The sequence below is a fragment of the Oryctolagus cuniculus genome, chromosome 9 (genome assembly GCF_051225735.1).
Source record: "Oryctolagus cuniculus isolate XC-2025 breed Fujian yellow rabbit chromosome 9, ASM5122573v1, whole genome shotgun sequence".
NCBI classification, from domain to species: domain Eukaryota; kingdom Metazoa; phylum Chordata; class Mammalia; order Lagomorpha; family Leporidae; genus Oryctolagus; species Oryctolagus cuniculus.
In genome coordinates, this window is record NC_142875.1 from 114,035,240 (window position 1) to 114,059,427 (window position 24,188).

Below are 24,188 nucleotides of genomic sequence, written 5' to 3' on the forward strand. Positions count from 1 at the left end.
CACTGGTACTATCTATGAACTTTTTAAAGTGCCCTCATATAATGTATACAGTAGCTGCACAATAATTATTTTTTTCCTTATTCTTCTTTCAAAATTTAGGTCATTTCAGTTTCAAAGAATGATCTCTTAGCCAAGTTTAAGAATTTTGTTAGGTAGTTCTAGACTATCCTAATTTTTTTTGTAAATGAATATGTATGATGGGATGGTAACCCACTTAATTAAGCATGGCTTCTTTTTTGAAAGCAAGTTGAACTACGAGGACAGATTGCCTGGGATTCAAGTGCTGATTCTGTGATTTGTGATTTCTGAGTTTTCGTACCTAAGAAATGTAATGAATAAGAACTGGGTCACAGGGTAACTGTGGAGATAAATTGGGGTGTTACATGTAACATGGTGAGCCACAACAAGAATTTCCCTTCCCTTCATGCACAATATACTAGGACTGAGAGGGTGTTTCTTGCATGCCTGAATTCGAGTCCTGGTTTCACTCCCAATTCCAGCTTCCTGCTAATGCACACCCTGGGAGGCAGGTCCATGTGGGAGAATCAGTTGGAGTTCTGGGCTTGCTTTGGCCTGATCTTGCCCCTGCCCCGTCCTTGCTGTTGCAAGCATTTGGGCAATGAACCGGCAAGTGGAAGATCTCTGTTGGCTTTGATCTCTCTCCCTCTCTCCCTCTCCCTCTCTCCTTCTCTCTCTCTCCCTCTCTCCCTCTCTCTCTGTGTTTCAAATAAATAATAAATTTTAAAAATTAAAACCATCGGGGCCAGCACTGTGGCATAGCAGGTTAAGCTGCTGCCTGCAGTGCTGGCATCCCATATGGGCGCCGGTTCAGGACCCAGCTGCTCCACTTCTGATTTGGCTCTCTGCGTTGGCCTGGGAAAGCAGTCGAAGATGGCTGAAGTCCTTGGGCCCCTGCACCTCTGTGGGAGACCTGGAAGAAGCTCCTGGCTTCTGGCATCAGATTGGCGCAGCTCTGGCCATTGAGGCCAGCTGGGGAGTGAACCGGTGGATGGAAGACCTCTCTCTCTCTTTGCCTCTACTTCTCTCTCTGTGTAACTCTGACTTTCAAATATATAAATAAATAAATCTTTAAAAAAATTGAAACCATCTATTGATTGATCAATAGATATGGATATTGGTAGGTTGACTGCTAGATAAAGATAAAATAGGACGATAGGACTTTTGGACTTTAAAGGTAAAGAATAACTGCTTTTGAAAACAGATATTTGTTGCCTGGAATATAACATAGGGGATGTGAGGGAGAAATTTAGGGGTCTTGGGCAATTGGATCCCCATTGTCTGTACAGATGAGAATTGAAACTAAACATGTATTCAGTATCGTTTACTGATTTACTGTCCTTCATATGGAAATGTGACTGAAGTTATCGTTACCTACCATTCCATGGGAATTTATATGTCCCAAGATCTTTTATATATTTCTTGGTCAATATCTAAAAATTCACCAGTAGCCAGACATAGAGTATATATCATTCAATACGTTTTGTTGATACCATGTTATGACTTGTAGGTAAGCAGCCAGAGACAGATTCTGATGTACTTGAGAACAGCAGTTTATTGTGGCCAAAGTAGACATTGATTTCTCTCTTTTTTTAAAATATTTATTTACTTTATTTGAAGGGAGAGTTCCAGAGAGGCAGAAGCAGAGTCAGAGAGCAGTATCTTCTATTAGTTGGTTCACTCCCCAGATGGCTGCAATGGTCAGAGCTGCGCCAATCCGAAGCCAGAAGCCAGGAGCTTTCTCTGGGTCTCCCACATAGGTGTAGGGACTCAAGGACTTGGGCCATCTTCCACTGCTTTGCCAGGCCATAGCAGAGAGCTGGATCGGAAGTGGAACAGCCAGGACTTGAACCGGCACCCATATTGGATGCTGGCACAACAGGTGGCGGCTTCACCTGCTACGTCACAGTGCCAGCCCCGAAACTGATTTCAAAATTCAAATAAATTTCAATAGCAAGATTGCAGTGATTCTCAATCGGTCATTTAAAAGTATTTGTTGAAAAGGTTAGGCATCAGGAATAATTTAAACTCACAAGGTTTAGGAATTGAAAGTTGTTAACACCCTCATAAAGTATGTTATTCATAATTTACTGTATCTTACTAACGTAGAGGTAAAACTTAAAAGTAATTGTTCCTGGGAGAGATTTTGTATTACATTAAATTCATGGTAAAGTAAAATAGATTTTTCCTAAAGTAAGATTTAGATGGAATAATGTGTGCTATGAGTAGGTCATTGAGCACCGGGTGGTGGTAATGGGGGAATAGGTTTTAGGAAAAATAGGTACATTTTATAGCCATTAATTTCCATTAACATATTTAACTATTTCTTTTCTTCCTTTTTTTTTCTCCCTCCCTCCCTTCCTTCCTTTTTTCATTTCTTTCTCTAAGAACTGACCACTGTTATTTAGATTAAGTGAAATATTTGTATTCTTTTCAGTTTGTTCTGTTCTGGAGCATTTAAATAATATTTATGATATTTTCACAGTAGTTATTTTGTCTCTTGCAGCCTGTAGGTCTACCTGTAGATTTTCTAACTTGCATAATTAACACAGCATCCAGCAGAGGTCACAGCTTTATGGATGGTTTTCGTTGACTGATGGTATGAATTTGTTAAATAACAGAGCATCTTTAGACATTCTGAAATTTCAGTTGAGGAAAGCCCTTCATCAGGTGTTTCACTGAGAGAGAAGTTTCTCATTGAGAAGGAAGGGTTAAATAGATTTTCTCTGAAGCTCTTGGCTCCCAGAATAATTGATCAAATCTTTTCAAAGAGCTGAGAGTTGAATCTTTACCCAACAGGGGGTCCAAGTTATCCACCTTCTTGATGATTTTCTCTAAGGTCTAATGATTCTTTCTGAACACCAGGCACATTTAGAGGCTTGGTGAAAACTCCTGTCAGAAGTTTCTCTGGTGTACAGTAACATGAGAGACTCTGTATTTGGAAAGCTAAGTGTGGCTCACTGAGTCTCTTATGGTATATATTCATGAGAACCTGTAGCAGTAAAACTGAGATATTGACAATAAAATGGCAATTTTGTCCGATACTGTATTTGCTTAAACTGTTAATTTGACTGAAAAATATGAAAGAGACTTTTTTTTTTTAAGATTTTATTTATTTGAGAGGCAGAGTTAACAGAGAGAGAGGGAGAGACAGAGAGAAAGGTCTTTCATCTGTTGGTTTATTCCCCACATGGCTGCAGTGACTGGAGCTGGGCCAATCTGAAGCCAGGAGCCAGGAGCTTCCTCCCAGTCTACCATGTAGGTGCAGGGGCCCAAGTGCTTATGCCATCTTCTACTGCTTTCCCAGGCCATAGCATAGAGCTGGATCAGAAGAGGAGCAACTGGGACTAGAACTGGCGCCCATATGGGATGCCGGCACCACAGGCAGAGGATTAACCTACTGTGCCACAGCACTGGCCCTGAGACTGATTTTTAAATGACAGTTTTTAGAAGTAGTATGGGTTGAAGGATTCATTGCAACTATGTAGTTGATAAGCATGTTTGAACCCATATAGATCCCTAAGTTTCTTTGTGTGTTGTGATTATGAGTGTATATACAAGTTAAAAACTATCACTTAGGTTGAAAAGGTGAAAGGTTAGGCAAAATGTTAAAGAAACTGTAAAGGGTTTTCTGTCTTCTTGCTTCTTAGATGTTTTCTCCTTATCTTTCCAAAACAAAGTATGAGATACAATGAAATTTTGAATCTTATGCATTGACTTTCTGCTATGAAAGGTAGAGCTAGCTTTCTCATAATTCTTTTTTCTCCCTAAGCTCTCCTCTTCCATTCTCTTGTTTTAGTAATAGAATTTCTAGTTAGATCCATTTTCAGTGTTTTTATTACTGTGACTACATACATATTAATTCATATTTAAGCCATATGGTATAGTATAATTGCATTTCATTTCTTACAAATTTTTTATTTTCCCCATAATTGTCTCATTTACTTGGCTTTCTGTATAGTTCTTTTTAATTAATTAAACTCTTCTTTGTCATTCAAACAGATCAGTTAATTTATCAGTTTCCTATTTTTCTGAAGATCTTTCTAGGGACTTCCACAGAAAATGCTTTTATTCTTCAGTCATATTTAATTGATAGTTTGGCTGAATGTAGATTTCTGTTTGAGAACTCTGATGTTTCTTCAGGAATTTGAAGGCATTCTTTCATTGTGTTCTAGTTTCTAGTCACTTTATTCCTGTTGAGAAATTTGATGCTGTTTCCATCCACACTTTGTAATGTAATGTCTTTTTATTTTTCTTTTTAGAAACTTGAAATGTTCTTCATTATTTTCAGTGTTCTGAAATTTGGTAGTGATGTGCTGTGGTGTAGATCCCCCCACCTCCTACACACCTTTTAATTGCCTGCATTCTTTTTTTTTTTTTTTTTCAAGATTTACTTATTTATTTAAGAGTCAGAGTGACAGAGTTCATCCATCTGGTTCACTCGAAAAATGGCCACAGCAGCTGGGGTTGTTCCAGGCAGAAGCCAGGAGCTCCATTGGGGTCCCCCACATGGGCAGCAGGAACTCTAGTATGTGAGCCATCATCATCTGTTGCTTTCCAGGCACATTAGCAGGGAGATGGATTAGAAATAAAGTATCTGGGACTCAAACCTGTTCTCTGATAGGGGATGCTGGTGTCACATACTTCAACTTAATCTGCTGTACCACAATACCCACCTTAATTTGTGGGGTTGTCCTGTGAGGCCCACACTCTCGGGATGGTGGGGTGACGGTGTTCTTTGAGAAGAAGACCCAGAGACAAGTTTTGGTGAACATGTCTGTTTATTAACAGTCGGACACAAGCTTTTGTAGGACAGGCAAAGGGGAGTAGCTAGCTAAGGGTAGCCACACTGACTATATGATAAAGCCAATATTGGTGCTGCTATGATTCACCAATAAGCTTGAAGGTCACGTAGCCCACGTAGCCTTCCAGGCGGTCTTATGGGTCTGGGCCACACTCGGGAGCTGTTCACCTAGTTGACAATCACAAGGCCCCGCAACAGGAACTGGGGGTGGGGGAAATGTGTCTGGGGCTACTGCCGTCTGCCAGCAATCAGGTAATGTATTGGGGGGGGGGTCTCAGTGTGCTGAGCTCTCGACCAGGGTCTTCCCAGGAGGCATGGTGTGCCATGCGCTCTTAACCTCCTGCATGGCTAGGCAGGTAGTCTTCCAGCCAGGCACAGGATCACCCACATTAATTGCCTGAACTCTTGAAGAGTTTTTTTCAGCCTATAAGTCATATGTTCTTTCAGTTCTGGGAACTTTTCTTGAATTATCTGATTAATTTCTTCCATTCATTTTCTTTTAAAAATTAGTTTTTAACTGACAAATAAAAATTGTATATGGCATAAAACATGGTGTTTTGAAGTGTATATACATTATACAATGACTGAATTGAGGTAATTAACGTATGTAATAACTTACACATGTTTTGTGTTGGAAACACTTAAAATCGAGCCTGCAATTTTCAAGAATATAATACCTGGCCGGCGCCGCGGCTCAGTAGGCTAATCCTCCACCTAGCGGCGCCGGCACACCGGGTTCTAGTCCCGGTCGGGGTGCCGGATTCTTTCCTGGTTGCCCCTCTTCCAGGCCAGCTCTCTGCTGTGGCCAGGGAGTGCAGTGGAGGATGGCCCAAGTCCTTGGGCCCTGCACCCCATGGGAGACCAGGAGAAGCACCTGGCTCCTGCCATTGGATCAGCGCGGTGTGCTGGCCGCAGCGCACCAGCCGTGGCAGCCATTGGAGGTTGAACCAACGGCAAAGGAAGACCTTTCTCTCTGTCTCTCTCTCTCACTATCCACTCTGCCTGTCAAAAAAAAAAAAAAAAAAAAAAAAGTATAATACCTTAACTAGAGTCACCATATTCTGTGATAGATTTCTTCAACTTATTTATTCTAATGGAAATTTTGTACAATTTAATCAACATTTCCCAAGTCCTCTTTTTACCCACATCCTCTGGTAACCACCATTCTACTCTCTGCTTCTATGAGTTCAACTTTTTTAAAATACACATTTAAGTGAGATCGTGTAGTATTTGTCTTTCTGTGCCTGGCTTATTTCACTTAATATAATATCCTCCAGCATCATCAATGTTGTTGCAAACACGATTCTGTTATGTATAGATGCCACATGCTCTTTATTCATTCATCTGTTGGTGGACACTTAGATTGATTCCATTTCTATGCTATTGTGAATACTGTTGCCATGAACGTGGGGCTGTTAATATCTTTTTGACATACTGATTTCATTTCCATTGAACAAATACTAAAGAAGGAGATTGCTGATCATGTGGTAGTTCTGTTTCTGATTTATTTTTAGGAACCTCTGTATTGTTTTACATAATGGATGCACTTTTACATTTTCTCCGTATCCTTTCATTGTCTGCATTTTCAATTTTTTGAGTTTCTGTTCCTTGGATGCTGTAACTTTCAAGACTGAGGATCCCCTAATTTTGATATATTTTCCTTCTGTTTTCTATCTCACTCCTTTTTTGTTGTTGTTAGGAGGATTGATGGCCAAGGCAGTTTCCTCAACTTTATCTTTTAAGTTTTCTGTTGCACTTCTCATTTCTACTGTCACACTTTTAACTTTTAAGAACTGTTTCTGAATATTTATTTTTTAAAATATTTATTTGGAGAGAGAGAGAGGTCTTATATCTGCTGGTTCACTCCCCAAATGGCCACCAAAGCTAGGAGCCTAGAATTCTGTTCCCAGTGGGTGTCATGGACCCCAGCACTTGGGTCACCTTCCACTGTTTTCCCAGTCCCATTAGCAGGAAGCTGGATTGGAAGTGGAGCAGTGGGGACTCAAACCAGTGCTCAAATGGGATGCCAGCGTTGCAGGTTGTGGCTTAACCCGTGGCACCACGTTGCTAGCTTCGTTTTTCTCTTTCTTAATCACTTTCTTTTCTTGTTTTATGGTGCAAGACATTATTTACAGTTATTTCGAAGTTTTCTTCTGCTTCCTAAATGTATTATTTCCTGTAAGTAGTCCCCCCCCCCCTTTATTGACCTTTGCTTTTAGTGTGTATCTTAGATTAGAAGGCTTCCTAATATATCAGGTAATTCTTAGTTCCATTCCTATTGAAGGAGGAGGCACTTCTGTAGTAATGAATTTAACCTTGCCCAAAGAGAGATGTGATATTTGTCCTTGGCTCCTGGGAGATCATTTCTGGACCCTAAGCATGTTCTGTCTGGTAATGTTTTGTTTACTTGGGAGCTTTGGGCCATGCCAGACAGTCTAACAGAGTGATTCAGGATGAGAACTTTTGGTCCTATGCTATCAACTCAGCTTCCAGAGGGGCTAGAGACTGAGATGGGCAATGTGGACATCTAACCCTGTCCTTGTGACAAAAGCACAAGAAAAAGTTCTGGACACAAAAGCTCCAGTGAGCTTTCCTGTTTGGCAGCTGTCTGAGCATATTGTCACATGCCAGGGAGAGTGAGCGCTGTTCATTTCTCGGCGGGATGTGGACAACTGGAAGTTCTGTGTTTGAAAGTCTCCTGGACTTTGCCTGTAGATATTTTTCCTTACCTGATTTTAATCTGTATACTTCTGCTGCAGTAAAACTGTGACTGAGGTTAAGCACTTTCTAGTGTTCAGTGAATTCTCAATGTCCTGGTCAGTTATTGAACTTGATGTGGTCTTGGGGCCCCCTCCCAGAGCTTGTAATTAGTGCAAGAAGTGAGCTATGACTTGTGGACTTCCTCCAAACTTTGTAGCAGTTGAAAGCTCACTGGAAGTTCACTGGGCATGTGTGATACTTACAACCATAGAGTGATCTTGCTGGAAATTTCAAAGAATATCCCAATTGTCCAGTCTCTTTGAGTCTCTTTTCTTGGTCTAAGAAATGAACCCTCCTATATTTTGCCTTAGAGTGCATAACCCCGTGTGCAAGTGTCTTCAGCATTGAACAGAGGAATGGACCTAGTGGAAGCAATGAATATAGATTTTCACTTCTTGCTTCCATTTCCAGTTTCTCTGTGATAATCTTGATAGCAGAAGTAGAACAGGTTGTTGAGGGACCACATTAGCAGAGGCATCTAATGTATATGGGGGAGTCAGGGAAAACTTCATAGAAGATGTGGTGTTTAAACTGACACCCTAAGGGTGATTGAGAATTAGCTGAGTGAGGCTGGAGGGAGGAATAGTGCAGGCACAGGGCATACACATTTGTTTGAGAGATGGGTCAGTATTACTTGGGGAGGGGAAGCAGATGAGATGTCAGTTAGTTGTAATGGTGTGTAGAATCAGAACAATACATCAGTAGCAGAGTATCAAAGGAAATTTGTAGATTGAAGAGACTACCTCTCTTGGTGGTTACCTAATTGATACCAAGGCTTTTTCTAATATGTAAATGCAATGTTTGAAATTTTTGCAGAGTCAGGATTTCAACTTAGCACACTGGATATGAGCACACTGATTTGTGTAGAGCTGAATATTTACATTAGTCATATGATTTCTTTTTAATTTTTTCATAGTCCTGTTCTTTTTATTTATTTATTATTTATTTGCATGCATTTCATAAATACAACTTTAGGAACATACTAATTCTCCTCATGGTACCCGCCCTCCCACACATACTCCTACCCCTCTACATATTTCCTGGACTGTTCCCAGTCTTGTTTTTTATTAAGGTCTATTTTCATTTAACTTTATACACAGAAGATTAATTCTATCCTAGGTAAAGAGTTCATCACGTTGTATGAGGAAAATAGAAAGAAAAATAAAGTAAAAAACAAAAAAAACATTGAAAAAAAAAAAAAACAAGAACAAAAACTGTTCCTCAACAGTCCAGACAAGGGCTGTTCAGTCATTGTATCTCAAAGGTAACTTTTTTTTTTTTTTAAGAAACTTAATTATCTTTAAAGAAGAACTCAAGAATGATACATCTTTTGGGAGCACTTGCCAGCCTCCAGTGATCTGTTGTAAGTTCTCTTAGCCCACCTAAGAGAATGCCTATGAATGTTCTGACATCCTTTTTCTAAATACCCCTTCAAAATATCCCCATTTACATCTGCATTTCATATTATAATTTCACACCAAAGGCAAACTATCCATTTGATTCAGTTTTCCCCATTTACCTTTGTCTTTTAATCTGACCTATATTTTTTTATTACTAGAATTTCAAATAAGTAAATATTCATTTTACAAAATGGGCAAAAACTTGACTAAAATATTTTCTCTTCTTTTCAGTTAGTCTTATACATCATCTGACCATATTAATGAATGGTGGCGCCTAGTGTTTCAAGTCTTGAGTCCTCTGTCTAAATTTCAGGATTCTCCTTGACCAGATTGCAACCACACCTTTATTCCCAACTTTTGATATTGTTATTTCTGTAAAAAAAAGGCTGTACCCATTCCTGGATTGATCTTCCTCTACTTTATACTCAGTGTCAAATATCTTTCTGCTCCTTGGCTCCTGGTTAACTTTTGCTAATCTTTCAAGGTGAGTTGGGTTGTAGAAGCCTTCTCTGGCCAGCTCGGTCTCACAATGGCAGCACTGGAGCCAGAGCACAGTCCCCTGCCTTGCTCTGCACTGCCATGCTGTTTTGCACCGCTGAGTGCATCAGTCAAGTGATGGTTGTCTAAACAAAGTTGTAATGCTGATCTGGGGAAAGTTTCTCAAAAATGACATGTCATTGGCTATTTGATGTTGACCTACATCAAACTAGCTTTTCTGCAAATTAATCATTTATCTATTGTGAGGCAGGGAGGGAGAGACAGAGAGATCTTCTATCCTTTGGGTCACACCCCAAATACCCACAATGCTAGGGCTGGACCGACTTGAAGTTGGGAGCTGGGAACACAATCGAGGTCTCCCATGTGGGTGCCTGGAGTTCAATTACTTGAGCCATCACTGTTTCTTCTCAGGTTCTAGATTAGCAGAAAGCTGGAATTGAGAGCCAGAGATGGGACTTGAACCCATACATTCCAATGTGGGACAGGATGTCCTAACCAGTGTCTTAACTGCTAGGCCAAATGCTTGCCTCAAAACGTTTTACATTTATTAAATTTGAAATTGTGGACACCTTTAATTGATTCTTTATATGTGGAACATATTTTTAATTGAGAAAATGTTTTTTTTTTTTTTTTTTTGACAGGCAGAGTTAGACAGTGAGAGAGAGAGACAGAGAGAAAGGTCTTCCTTTTGCTGTTGGTTCACCCTCCAATGGCCGCCACGGCTGGCGCACCACACTTATCCAATGGCAGGAGCCAGGTACTTATCCTGGTCTCCCATGGGGTGCAGGGCCCAAGCACTTGGGCCATCCTCCACTGCCTTCCTGGGCCACAGCAGAGAGCTGTTCTGGAAGAGGAGCAACTGGGACAGAATCCAGTGCCCCAACTGGGACTAGAACCCAGGGTGCCGGCGTCACAGGCAGAGGATTAGACAAGTAAGCCACGGTGTGGCCTTGAGAAAATATTTTCTATTGGTGCCCAACAATGGAGTGTATTCTCAATTCCTTTTTTTTTTTGCATTGGAGTATGTAAATATTTTAGCACAGTTTCATAGTATTTCTTACCTCCATTATCAGACAAATTTATTTATGCTTTTATAAGAAAGCCTGTCAAGTAACTGTTTATTATTCTTTTGAATATTTTATTAAATTTAAATACTGTAAAATGGCATGCCTCCTCATTCCATTTTTTTCTAGTTTGGCATAGAAATTTATCAAGTTTACAGTAGAAGCTGTGGTCAGTAATCTCCAAAGGTGCGCTAGGTATCTGATATGGATGTGCTAGTGTGGTCTTCCAAATGCAGTGATCCTGAGCTGGCCCTGTACCTCACTTTAATGCATAGAACACAGCAGAAGTGATGCCCTATGAGTTTCTTTTACACTTTTGAGAGCCCTGAGTGGCTTCGTAAGAATTCAGCTAATTGGGATGGACATTTGGCTCAGTGGTTAAGATGCTGCTATGATATCCACATTGCATATTGGAGTACTTCCTTATGTGAGCCCCCTGCTTCCTTCTGATGTGCACCTGGGAGGCAGTAGGTCTCCCTACCACCCACAGTGGAGACCTGGAAGGAGTTCTGGGTTCCTGGCTAGGGCCTGCCTGGCCCAGCCATGGTTGTTGTGGACATTTAGTGAGTGAACCAGCACAAGGAAGATCTCTCTGTATGTCTCTCTGAATCTGCCCTTTCTTTCTCTCTCTCTCTCTCCCTCCCTCTCTCCCTCTAAATAAAATGAAAGAAAATAGTCTCAGCTAAGCTGTTGCAGAGCCCTCTCCAAGGCTCTGGGCATGTGAGTGGGACCATGTTGCATGTTCCAGCCCCAGCTGCCAGCTGACCGTGGCCGCATGTAAAATCTCAAGGGAGAGCAGCAGCACAACTGCTGAAATCCAGTCAACTCATTAGGACCAGTGAGGAGATGGATACCATGTTTAACTGTGCTGTGTTGCGGTGGTTTGTCATGCAATGCTAGATAATAACACAGTAAGTTGAGATATTCCAAAGCGCAATTTTATTTTTCAACTTTTATTTTTATTTGAAAAGCAGAGTGACATACAGACAGACACAGAGACAGAAGTGTTCCATCCATTTGTTCACTCCACAAATGCCTACCACAGCAAGGGCTGAGCAGGCTGAAGCCAGGAACCAAGATCTCAGAGTCTCCCACATGGGTGGTCCCTACCCAAGAACCTGAGCAATCGCCTGCTGCCTCCAGAGGTGTGCATTAACAAGAAGCTGGATTGGAAGCAGAGTGCGGAATTGAGCACAGTGACTCTGATATGGGCTGTGAGCAGCCCAAGCCGAGTCCTTGCCACAGCACCAAACATAGTGCAGTTTTGGTTTTTGAAAATTGTCGTTCATGAGTCAAAATCTCTTCATGGATTTGTTTAAATCCTCTCTCATTTCTGTAGGGATCAATTTTATCATCTTGCTATTTATCATTTTGTCTTCAATACTTATAGGTCAGTAAAAGCTTCAAAAACCAGAGCCTTTGGGTGTTTTATTTATTTATTTAATAGTTTTTTTTTTTTTAAAGATTTTCAGCTGATTTTGAAAAAAAAGAAAACATAAAGCCAAAATGTAAAGATCTTAGAAATAGTTCAAGGCCAATGTACATAAGCTTAGATTGATTGGCAAAATGGTTGTTAGAGTTCCAAGAGTTAAATTTTTCTAATATTCAACTGAAAATGACCATCAAAGAGAGTGCTTGTTGTCATGCAATGTTTATTTTTGATTTTTAATTTTTTGTCTTTATCTTTGAGAAATAACAGTTTCATATATTTATAGGGTATGATGTGATTTTTTTCCTTTTTTCCAACTCAATATTTTATTTATTATTTTGAGATAACATTTTAGTATGGATTACAGTCAGAAGCTTGATGCTCCTCTAAGTGAAGAGTTTAATAAAAAGTAAGAAGTCCATACATACGGTTCAGCAGGAACATGGGCAAGGGCTATAAATAGTAACCAAATGAAAAGATGTTCAACTTCACTTACAAAGTAAATTTTAGTCATTACAACTATTGTAGTATGCAATTTTTTCCTATCAGTTTTTTAGAAATTCAGCATTAACTTTCTCACAAAGTTCAAATAGTTCACTTGTTCTGCCTGTATATAAAATATTTTAAATTTGACCACTATAGTTGGGATAAAAGTGATTCTCATATGAAAAAATTGTATATAGATTTAAAAATGTTTGGAAGATATAATAAACTTTTATTTTAATACAGTTTCTGTAAACTTTTTGAAGTACCCTGCTACTTTAATTGTTAGAATATAGAAGCTTCTTTGGAATAAATTATAATTTTTGTGTCTGTCACATAAGATCCAAGTATATTTCTGCCCTATAGGTTTCTTAATTCAATAAGAACTTGTTTTAATAATGATATTATCCTCCCAACAAAATTTATATCTTTGTTATCACTATAAAGTCAAATAATTATATGTTCAATGCTAACCTGTTTAATTGAATTTATAGTTATAGTCATAACGATGCCAGTTGTTTTACTTTCAATAAAATAGACTTCCAAATATATCTCTTGGATTAGGTAAGTTAAATTTGTTAAATGGGTCAATATTTGAATTAATTTAACTGATTGTCTGTGGTACTTGCCTTTGATATGAAACCAATATATTTAGTTGGTTGTGAAATCCTCCTGTTAATGGAGCCACCAAGGCAGTAGCTCCTGCTTTACTTCTTCTATGTCTACCATAATATTTGGATATAAAAAAGAGGACTATTTAAAATAATCATTTATCTAAAAGGAAGTCATGCTTCAAAGTTTTATGTAGCTGTATTTTGAGGATGTGTTGAATTCTTTAGGCACAGGCTTCTTAATATAGCTGATACTGTTTGAAGTAGATACTGATGCTTTTTAGCAGATTTAGGTCTTCTAGTCAGCTATATCTCTGTGGTTCCCATGGCATGTGGCAAATGCGGAAAAATATTTTGTGCTAATCAACTTTGCTGAGAAATGGGAATTCAGAATTGCATTTTCCATTATACATTTTTGAGGTCATTATTATAGATTTTTTTTTCAAAATTAAAAAAACCTGATGCAAAGTAAATGGTATTATGTTTACAGAATATAATAAACTATAAGAGTGTTGCCCTTAGTCTGCTCTCTGCAAGGAAAACCAAAACACACACACACACACACCCTTACCCATACATGGCTGTACCTGCCTAACAATTGGGTCTCACTGATTCCTTTTCCCATTATTACCCCAAACCAGAAGGACACAGCTGTCTGAAGCAACAAATATTGTAAAAACTCTCAATTATTAGTGAATGCCGTGTATACTGGGAGTGTTTATTTTCTAATGTGTGGGAGGGAAGGCAAAAGAGTCCAGGTTGAGGACTCCTTTCAGAGTAAGCCATTTGGTCAAATGAGAACTCAGTTTGCTGCACCTGCCTCACAATGTTGTTACTGCTGGAGACCGTGGCAGAAGCTGGAATAAACCCATCCTGGTTTATTTTAACTTTGTTAAAAAATGAATTATACAAGACAAATACCGAGATGGGATAGGGCGAAAATTAGGCACATCTTGAGCAAACGAGGATGACAGGGTCACCCTACTGACGTCCCAAAGCTTGGCAGATGGGCAATTTTGGGAGGAATTTTTAAATTTTACTCTAGTTTGTCACTCCCCCTCTTCACGGAGGAACGACACAGGACCCTGCGCTGTTCTTTTGTCTGCTTGGCCCTCCCCGGGTTTGCTGCTGGTTCTTCCCTGGTTGGCTACTGACCCTTCCACCTCCGTGGAAGGGCGGTTCCCCCTGCCACTTTCCCCACTTCCGCGGGGGAGCAGCACACCGCCGGCCAGCTCTCTTGGGGGCTGCTCAGGTGTTCCTTCAGATAGATGTTCCTGGTGCATGTTGTCTCTCTCCTCCTTTATAGTCCTCTTCCGCCAATCCCAACTCTGCTACCCACACGCCGAGTACGCTGCTCTCCTTCAATCAGGAGCAGGATCAGCTCCTGCAGGTCATCACTCAAGTTGGTGAGAGGCAGCTGCATAGAAGTTGTTACTCCCTTCTCAGCACCATATTGTGGGAGAGCAGATGCATAGAATAAGTCTTAATTCCAGTAACAGTCTAGTCCGAGTTGCTCCCCACACTAGTTGTCACTGGAGCACGGAGTGGCTGGGGAGAGAGGCGGAGAGATCAGCCCTGATTCTTTGTTCCAGTCTGTAGACTCTTCTGCGCTGACCTGTCTGGTGGTCTCTATGGGTAGTGAACAGAGGACGCTCTTCCTTGAATTTTGGGCTTTGTGAACTCTGCCACTTCTGGAATAGAAATTTTTCTTTGTTCACTCTCTGGGTAGAAACGTAACAGCATCAGAGAGTGAGTAGCTCGCATTTGTTTGGAGTCCAACTTTAAAGACAACAGAAAATCATCAGCCAATGGGCTGTTGAGGTTTGGAACCTCTCTCCTCTGCCACTAGGAATGTTGTACTTCCAGCCACCACCTGCTGTTGCCTGAGCTCCTATTGCCTTTCCCACAATAGCCAAAAAGATGCTTTGAAAATGTCAGTTAGATCATCTTGGTCTTTAAGGCCAGCTTTTTCACACCCCAATGGTTCCACGCTGAAAAAGTCCTCACGAAGGGCCTCTCAGACCTGTCGGCCATGCTCACAATAGGCAGAGGAGTTTGTATTGCCACATGCTAGTTAAGTGTAATTAGAAAAAAACTTCCATGATCCTTACTGGTATAACATGCAACACCCTCTGGTATTTTCTATTTTATTCTGTTTTTTTTTTTTTTTTAAATTTTTTTAAGTGCTGTTTGCAGCTGACAGAACTGATTCCGTGTCCTATCTATGGGGTGTAACCTCATTCTGGAAAATGTCATATGATCTGGCCCTTGGCAATCTGTCTGACTTTATCTCTCCTGTTTCCCCAGACAGCTGTGCTCAGGCCTGTCCCCTCAGATGAGATAAGATCTGTTCACTCTGCCTTGTGGACCTTGCATTTGCACATCTCTCTGCCTAGAACACTGTGCCCCCAGAGGAGGACCTCACTGCTTCCTTCTTCATTTCACCTGGGGATCTGCCCCAGTGTTTTCTTACCAAACACTTGGCCTGCTGATGCTCATCCCTGCATTCTCCATTCCCTTGTCCTATGCAGTTTTTCACTGTAGCCCATGTGTTCAATAGATATTTTTATGTTTATTACATCTGCAGAGTAAAGATTTTGTTTTGTCGTCCACTGCTATATTCGTGTGGCCTACCGCGGTGCCTAGCACTGTGAAGGGTACCTCGTTGCTACTGGTCAAATGAATGAATATAATTCATACTTAGAATTGTGTTTGTCAAGCTTTCCAGTAGACGTTCTGTTCCTTATCTATCTTGATTTTAAGCTATTGACTTTAGGTGATGATCACCAAAGTCCTTGTAAGCAAGCCTAGAACCTAGGAATCCTGGAGTCCGATGCAGCCTTGAGCATGAACTGGAAGAGGAATGTGGTCCAGGGAAAATATGTCCTGTTATTCCCACAGATTACCTACCTATGGGGAGGGACATGGCTTATGAGTGGGCCAGAGCAGCTAACGGTAGGGCTTTCTCATCCAGGTACGGTGTTGGTATCCTGAAGGAGTACTAGGATCACCACCGTCTATTGTGCTGCTCACATTTCGGTCATCAGTTCTGCGGGAACAGTAACGGGGCATTCTGATATCATTTGCACCTGACTTTGTGCAGCGGTGTCAGGCTGACTTTGAGAAGGGCTCAGTGGCCAAGGATTGGTGCTGGAGGGTTTGCTGCGGTGCAGATGCCCGTGGAAGTGATGCTTATTGCCTGGACCACAGTAACAGCGGCCTGACTGGTCTCCTGCTGTCTTCTGCCTCTCTTTCTGCCTCTTTTGCACTCTAGTGCTTGGCATTTCTTAAGTGAAGAATTTAATATATTTTGTTTATCCTGTTGAATAAGGTAATGAGAAATGTGAGAAAATAGAAATCATATGTAATCCTATCTCCTAAGAGAAACATGCTGTCAGTTTGGTACACCTGCTGTGAATTTTTATAAACTTTTTTTTTAAAAAAAAGACACCTGCTGTGCTGAGTAATATGTTGTAATTAGTTTTATACGACAATATTTACTTAAGTGCCTCATTCATTTTAAAGTCTGAATTGTATTCCATATTGAAACTTGCTATATTTTCTTGAACTGGACACATATCTTGGTGTCATATGTGACATTGCTACCATGAATACCTTTTAATATCTGCATTTGCATACCTGTGTAGGTATTTCCATGGGACATATTCTGTAAGCTGATTATTTTATACAAATACGTCTTTGAGGGTGGATGTTTAGCACAAGGGTTCAGATGTCTGTGTCCCACATCAGAGTACCTGAATTCAGTTCCCAGCTCTGTCTTCTAACTCCAGCTTTGTGCTAATGTACACCCTAGGAAGCTAAGATGGCCTTGGTGGTTGAGTCGCTGCTACCCACATGGGACACTTGGATTGAGTTCCCAGCTCCTGGCTTCAGCCTGGCCAGTTTGGCTATTGTGGGTATTTGGGAAGTGAACCAATGAGAGTTGTCTGTCTCTTTGTCTCTCTGTCTGCATCTCAAATAAATAAATAAATAAACATTGAAAAAATAGTTCTTTAGTTCTGTTACAATCCTGTGAAAAGTGACTCCTTATCACCTACAGGATAAAGTCGTAAACCAGTGGTGTCTGATAGAAATATGAGACACAAAGTGATTTTAAATTTTCTAGATGCACATAATAAAAAAAGCAGATGAAAGTATTTTAATAACTTTTTACTTAAATGTATCATAAATATCTTACTTTTACTGGCTAATCAATATTAAAACCTAATAAACAAACAATTTTATACCCTTTATTTTTTATTAAATCATTGAAATCTATGTATTTTAGACTTAAAGCACATCTCAGTGTGGGATATCCGCATTTCCAGTACTCAGATGAGCATGTGGCCAGTGCTTACTGGTTGGTTAGCACTGGTCTGGACAGCACTGGTCTGGGCTCATTAGCCTCATTCTTAAGGCATTTTCTGAATCAGCCAAAGTCAGTTAGGCACATATAGCCAGACTGCTTTTGCTTGTGATATGTCCTTACCCCATAAACCTGCTGTGCTTCCTTTTTGCTTTTCTTGAGTCCTGCCCAGTCTATGGTGAAGGATTGTCAACCGTGGCACAGCTAACACTTGGGAGCAGAGAGTTTGTCCCTGTAGGAGGCTGCCCTGTGCACTGGAGGATGTACAGCAGAGTGTCCCCCAATCGTGACAACTGAACATGTGTCCGGACTGAGAACCAGTGCTTTCGGGTCAATTGCAAATCTCTGCTTAGACACTTCAGATTTTCTTAGCCAAACTGGATAAGCCTACTGTGACCCACCCTTCCTCTAAAATTGATTATCCAGCCAGTGTTGTCAAGTAAATGTTATGGGGGAAAGTGTTTTGTGGTCGGAAAATTCGAGAAGTACTTGATTAAAAAATATCACAGTTTTTTTTAAAACTATAGACTTTGTCATAGAGTTTAATATGCTAATATGCTTTATGCATCTCCAAGGGAAGTTTTCCCATCTAACATGTCCCAAGCTAATCATTGTTGTAGAAACTTATACTGACTCATTCTGCTGACATCAGGGAATCCTAGTAGGAAGGCAGAGAAAGATCTCTTCCCTCCATATGACCTGCGTTCAGGCATTGGATTTCTTACTACAGAACGTTAGGCTCTGTGTGGGTTAAAGGAGATGTCCGTGATGGTGCTAGGTGGCCTCTGCCGTGGCATCTTGGGCTGACTGTTGCTGTTAAGCATGAGCATCAGCATTGTTCTTGGTCTAGCGTGTGACTCTCAATTGGTATCTTTGGTTCCTGTCTGTTTTCTGAGTTTGGTCTTTCAAATTCCTGAATTTTATGAAAAGTAAATACCCTTCCATTTTTGTTCCAATCAGCAAAATGAGTTTCCATTATTTTCTATGGAAAGATTTCTTCCTGATAAAGCCTGTGAAATCAGTGGGGAAGTGTTGGTTGAAAACACTGATTTTGGGGCTAGTACTGTGGCATAACAAGTAAAGGCATTATGTGTAGTGCCAGTACCCCATATGAGCGCCGGTTTGAAGCCTGGCTGCTCCAATTCCAGTCCAGCTCTCTGCTATGGCCTGGGAAAGCAGTGGAAGATGACCCAAGTAGGAGACCTGGAGGAAGCTCCTGGCTCCTGACTTCAGATCGGCACAGCTCCGGCCATTGCAACCTTCTGGCGAGTGTACCAGTGGATGGACGATCTCTCTCTTTGCCTCTGCCTCTCTATAACTCTGCTTTTAAAATAAATTAATAAATCTTTAAAAAAAGAAGAAAAAGAAAATCCTGATTTTTACCCTTATATGTTGGCTTGTATTTTTCAACTCTTCCCAGGCCTGTGATTTTTCTTCCTGGTTTTCTTCCTAAGTTTTTTCAAGGTGAGAGCAACCTCTTTTATGCCATTGCATTTCTTTTTTATTTATTTATTTATTTATTTATTTATTTATTTTTTTGACAGGCAGAGTGGACAGTGAGAGAGAGAGACAGAGAGAGAAAGGTCTTCCTTTTGCCGTTGGTTCACCCTCCAATGGCCGCTGCTGCAGCCGGCGCACCGCGCTGATCCGATGGCAGGAGCCAGGATCTAGGTGCTTTTCCTGGTCTCCCATGGGGTGCAGGGCCCAAGCACCTGGGCCATCCTCCACTGCACTCCCTGGCCATAGCAGAGAGCTGGCCTGGAAGAGGGGCAACCGGGACAGAATCCGGCGCCCTGACCGGGACTAGAACCCGGTGTGCCGGCGCCGCAAGGTGGAGGATTAGCCTATTGAGCCACGGCGCCGGCCCGCCATTGCATTTCTCACATCATTTAGCGCAATGCCTGTACTCTACAAATGCTCAACAGGGAGGTTGTAGGGCTTGCACATGGGTGCTTAGATATGAAGTAGATCTCATTGCACCAAGAAGATGTGATTGGCCAAATAACTGCAGCTGCCAACTGCTATTGGAAACTTTGAGGCTGATACCTGAGTATTCATGAGCATCCTGGGAGTAATTGGGACTCAAATAATCAGCCAGAACCCCATATCACTCCGTATTTTAGATGCCAGAGTAAGTGATGAGGTTCTTTTAGTGCCTAGATTTAACCTACTGGTGATAATTCATGTAGAGAGAAGGAATACAATTGGTAGAAAAAGGCAGTTGATTCCCAAAGAGCAGCAATAGTGGGGAAGTGACAAATGTCTTAAGGATGGATGAAAAATAGATCCAAGTAGGAACACCTTAAAATCATCTATATGATGCTGCTATGCAAAGTAAGGTACAAGAAGGCATACACTTTGCAATGTGGACCCAGAGTTTCTTCCACAGGAGGATGTATTCTGGAAGTGTTATGATCCCAATGTTGTGGGGCGCACATATTAAAAATACAGTGAGACTCTTGAGGTCAAATTAGGAGTCTTCATTAGCCAGCTGGTGACTGCCCTCTCACAGGGCAAGTCTGGAGAAGACAGCCCCGAGTTGCAGTGGTGGGGGGTTTCAAAGGCAGAAACTACATTTTGGTGGCCTTGACCATTATCAAGCAAGTAAGCAGAAAAGTACAGAAGCCAGAAATATGCCAGTTAAAGCCAGAGGCGTAGACTAATATCTATAACTTGTTTCTCTCAAAGGAGCAGTCCCTGCTCTGAAGCAACAAAGCAAGATAACCTATAATCACTCGGGCAGGCTATGTCCTCTGGGAAAACCTTAAACTTAAGGCTACCCTGTCACACCAATAGCTATGGATGCAAGACATCCTGAAAGTGACAGCCAGATGGAAGAGGACAACAGATGACACTGGTGTAGCAGCAATGAACTTGGAGAACAAGTTTGCCTTCAACTTGATGCCAGCAATCTGAGTTGTAACTTCTGAGGGGATGTAATGATCTTGTGACTCTCCTGGTCTTAGATTGATAGTCTAGAGAATGGCCTGGCAGGGGAAGGTATGTGGGTGGGAGTTAGAGCTTAGGAGCAGAGTGGCAGTTGAGATATATACCATTCCAGCAAGACTTTCCGGGGTATGGCAGTATATGTTGCCAGGGTGCTGGTGTCTTGGTTTCTAGAATATCTGTTTGGGCTCTAAGGTCTGGACTTGACCAGTAGAACATTATGTGAGTTACCTAAGGCCCACTGAGAGTGTGGGTGTTCTGAAGAGTTTACTCAAGGTTTGTGGGATGCTAGGCACTGGAAAGAAAACTACTTCTAGACCCCTCGCCTGCTGGTGAAGATGGGGCTCTCAGCATAGTCTGTTTCCTTTTTGGGTTAGGGGCTGGGCTAGGATAAGTTACTCATTTACTATATAAATTGAAGGTCTGATGAGCCTGAATGGATCAAGGATGTAGTGATACCCAGGAGTCTTTTTTTTTTCTTTTTAATACCTTGCCAACCTAACTTCTCCAAGGCTAAGGTTGGATTAAATGTGATTGAATGATATTCATTACTCTCAATATCTGCTGGTCAAAATTAAGTTTATCATGATAGAATGGGCACAAACATATATTGAGCAACTGTTTCTGTGCTAGGCACTTGCACACATGAAAGGGGGTGTCTAATTCCCAGCTGAAAATTAGAATGGAAAATAATACAGAAATAATAGAGAATTAGTTGAATAAAGTAAGAAGGATACTTAGTAATATACTCTGGTATTAAAATATACTATATAAATGTATGTCAGGAAGTGACTGTTTAGAAATAATACTGATACAGTTATAAAGTTAGATACCCAAACCTACACAGAATAAAGAGAAAACATGGAGGGGCCAGCATTGTGTCATATCAGATAAAATTGCTGCCTGTATCACCAGCATCCCATATGGGCAGCAGTTCATGTTCTGGCTGCTCTGCTTCCAGTCCAGCTCTCTGATAGTGGGCTGGGAAGCAGTGGAAGATGGCCCAAGTGTTTGGGCCCTGCCACCCATGTGGGAGACCTGGAAGAAGCTACTGGATCATAGCTTTGGACTGGTCCAGCTCCAGCCATTGTGGCCATCTGGGGAGCAAACCAGTAGATGGAAGCACTCACTCTCCACCCCACCCTCACCCCATCTCTCTGTAACTCTGACTTTCAAATAAATAAATAAATCTTTGAAAAAGAGAAACCATGGAAAATTTAATCTTACTTTCCCTAAATTTTGTATGGAAAAGCCTCTTATAAGGTATCACAATGTATTTTATATTAATTCATTGTGAACAAAAGCACATCAAAACAGAAACTATACCTCCTCCTACAGGGTTATTTTTGGTATTACGTGTTTTAGGATTATAGTGAAGAACGTAGGAAATTACGTAGAGACACAAATAGAAGTGATAGACTGGAAAGGTTTGCAGTGAAATAATACTGGTACACACTGAGACTTGAATAAGAAAAATAATAATAAGAAATTGTGAGAAGAGCATTTGAGCACAAATTTGTAACTGCCAGCAAGCCACCAAAATGACATTCTAAGAGAAACAGTCTGATTTTCTTCATTGGAGAGTTTTAAAAGAAGAGTGTCACTGCCTTCCAATTAGGGCTTCAAGTCTCTTCTCCCCAAAGGCACATGCACTTGAAACCCCTCCTGTACCCCCTAAGAAGAAGATACTGTGGTCCTGATGAGACTGTGTGCGTTAGGACCACTTCTCCTGGAAAGGAGACACTAAAGGGTACTTGAATGAAAAATTAAAAATTATGAAGGCCATCACAAAGGCCAATCAGTCCTTTCTTTTCCCCAGACCCCATAATAGGAGAACAAGGGTTATTTGATGAAATTAAAGAGTAGCAAATTAAGTGCTAATAAAATGAGATAGTCACTTATATAATTCATTGCCAAGGGAGGTCACAGAGGCAAATCCTGTGGCTACATTAAATGTGGGGCTGGGTAGTTTTGTGACCACTAATGATATTTTTAGCAGTCGAGGATGATACTGTGAGGGAAGTAATTCTGTTACATTCTCCGTTAGATGGTTTGCAGGGACCTCTGGCAAGTGGTGTCCGAGGAGGATGAAGGCAGGCCCTGGAGGTTCTAACTTTTGGTGGGAATTGTGTGAAAAATTCTTTTTTAGGGTGAGTGTTCCCAATCATCTCATCCATGCTGCAGTCCCAGTTCTGTGTGTGAAGAATCAAAAGTCCTTTCTAATCAGAATCAACTGAGAAAGACAGTGCCCAGAAACAGATCATGTTTGGTCTTTGGGAGCCATTCTGCTTCTTTACTGAGTACCACCCGTATGGCAGCTGCTTGTTTAAAGTCTGTAAATTTATAAATTTATATATATATATATATTTATAATTTATAATTTAGATACTTATTGCCATCCTAAGGGAAGGGACCTGGACTGTGGGCAGAATGTGAAGTTACATGGAAGCACGAAGAAGCAAAGGAATATTGCAACCTGGAAGGTTCAGGGAAGGCTCACAGAGAAGGTGAGATTTAACTGAGCCTTACAGGATGAGTAGGAGTTAACTCTCTGGCCAAGGCACTATTGGACATGCTAGGCACAAGGAACCAACAGGGCACACAGGTCCAGAGATAGAACTTGACATAATGTGTCTGGTTAGGATGGCTGAACACAGAGTTAGAAGGACTGACTGCGAGGGAAGAGGTGAGCCTGAAGGCTGGATGTTTATTTAGTCTAGAGGTGAGGGTGCCCTTAGGAGGCCCACTCAGAATACTGGGTTTGATCTCCAGCTTTCGGTTGATGTGGACTCTGAGAGGCAGTGGTGGTGGCTCAACTAGGTGAGTTTCTTCTACCCATGTGGGAGACCTGGATTGAATCCTCTGCTTCCAGCTTTGGCCTCTGGCCATTGTAGGTGTGTGGGGAATGAATCAGTGGGTGAGAGTGATCTGTCTGTCTCTCTACTGATAGCTAGCAAGCATGATAAGGAGGAAGGATCCAGATAATGAAGAGTCCTAGTTCTGCCCAAGGCCACCGTCCAGCAGCAGTGCTTACAATAATGCCAGTACTGGGAGTGGGGAATGAAGAAGAGGAGGGGAAGAACTTTGAGATGTTATATGACCCATAAAGGACAGCCCCTCAAAGCCTGCCCCTTTGAGCCGTAGGCTTCCCTCTTTGACCACTGCCAACACTGAGTTAGTGGTGAGCCTTATAGTTCACCCAACTCTACGCTTCACTCAGGTTTACTATCTGCCTGAAACGATCTTTACCATAACCTAATCACTGTTACTGATCATCAAAACAAATAAGAGAGCCTCTTATATTTGGATGGTAGTGGGGCAGGGGGTCCGGTTGCAGAGGTCTTAGATATACTGGAATCAGTCTAGTGTGTCTGTTTGGGTATTTTTCCCTTTGGCCCATCCTGGAGCCAAAGCAGTCTTTTGGATAGAAGAGGTAGATTTAATCTGCCTGACCTCAAGCTCTTATTTTCTCTGTGAAGTTGGCTCAGCAAACAAGCAGGAAAACATACAATATCTTTGAAGAGCAGGAGCAGATGGGCTGAAATGTTAAAAATCTGTTTTGTTAAAAAATTTCAGCTAACAAAATAATTTAATTAGAAAAAAGGAAGCACCAAAAGTTGATTCCTTCTTTGGTGATATTTAAATAAGGTTATCATTGTTAATCATTCAAACTCCAACTTGGAATTTCTATGACATAATTAATTAGAATCAGATGGAAATAGGAGAGAGAATATATTTTATAAATGGATTTTGTTGGTAGTTTTTGTGGTAGATGGAAATAATTATTATTTGTGTTGTTACATAGTACA

General features: G+C 41.1%; 1 protein-coding gene across 5 annotated transcripts in view; it reads left to right on the forward strand.

Annotated features, from left to right (window-relative positions):
* The window catches only part of DERA (deoxyribose-phosphate aldolase), a 121,271-nt gene that overhangs the window by 22,816 nt on the left and 74,267 nt on the right, over positions 1–24,188 (forward strand). For 2 of the 5 annotated variants that reach the window (XM_051850797.3, XM_089303883.1), the window contains exon 2: positions 22,785–22,886. The exons of the other annotated variants lie outside the window; for them this stretch is intronic. In XM_051850797.3, coding sequence (XP_051706757.1) covers positions 22,785–22,886 — 102 coding nt within the window. The remainder of the gene's footprint in view (positions 1–22,784; positions 22,887–24,188) is intronic. 5 annotated transcript variants of the gene reach the window in all.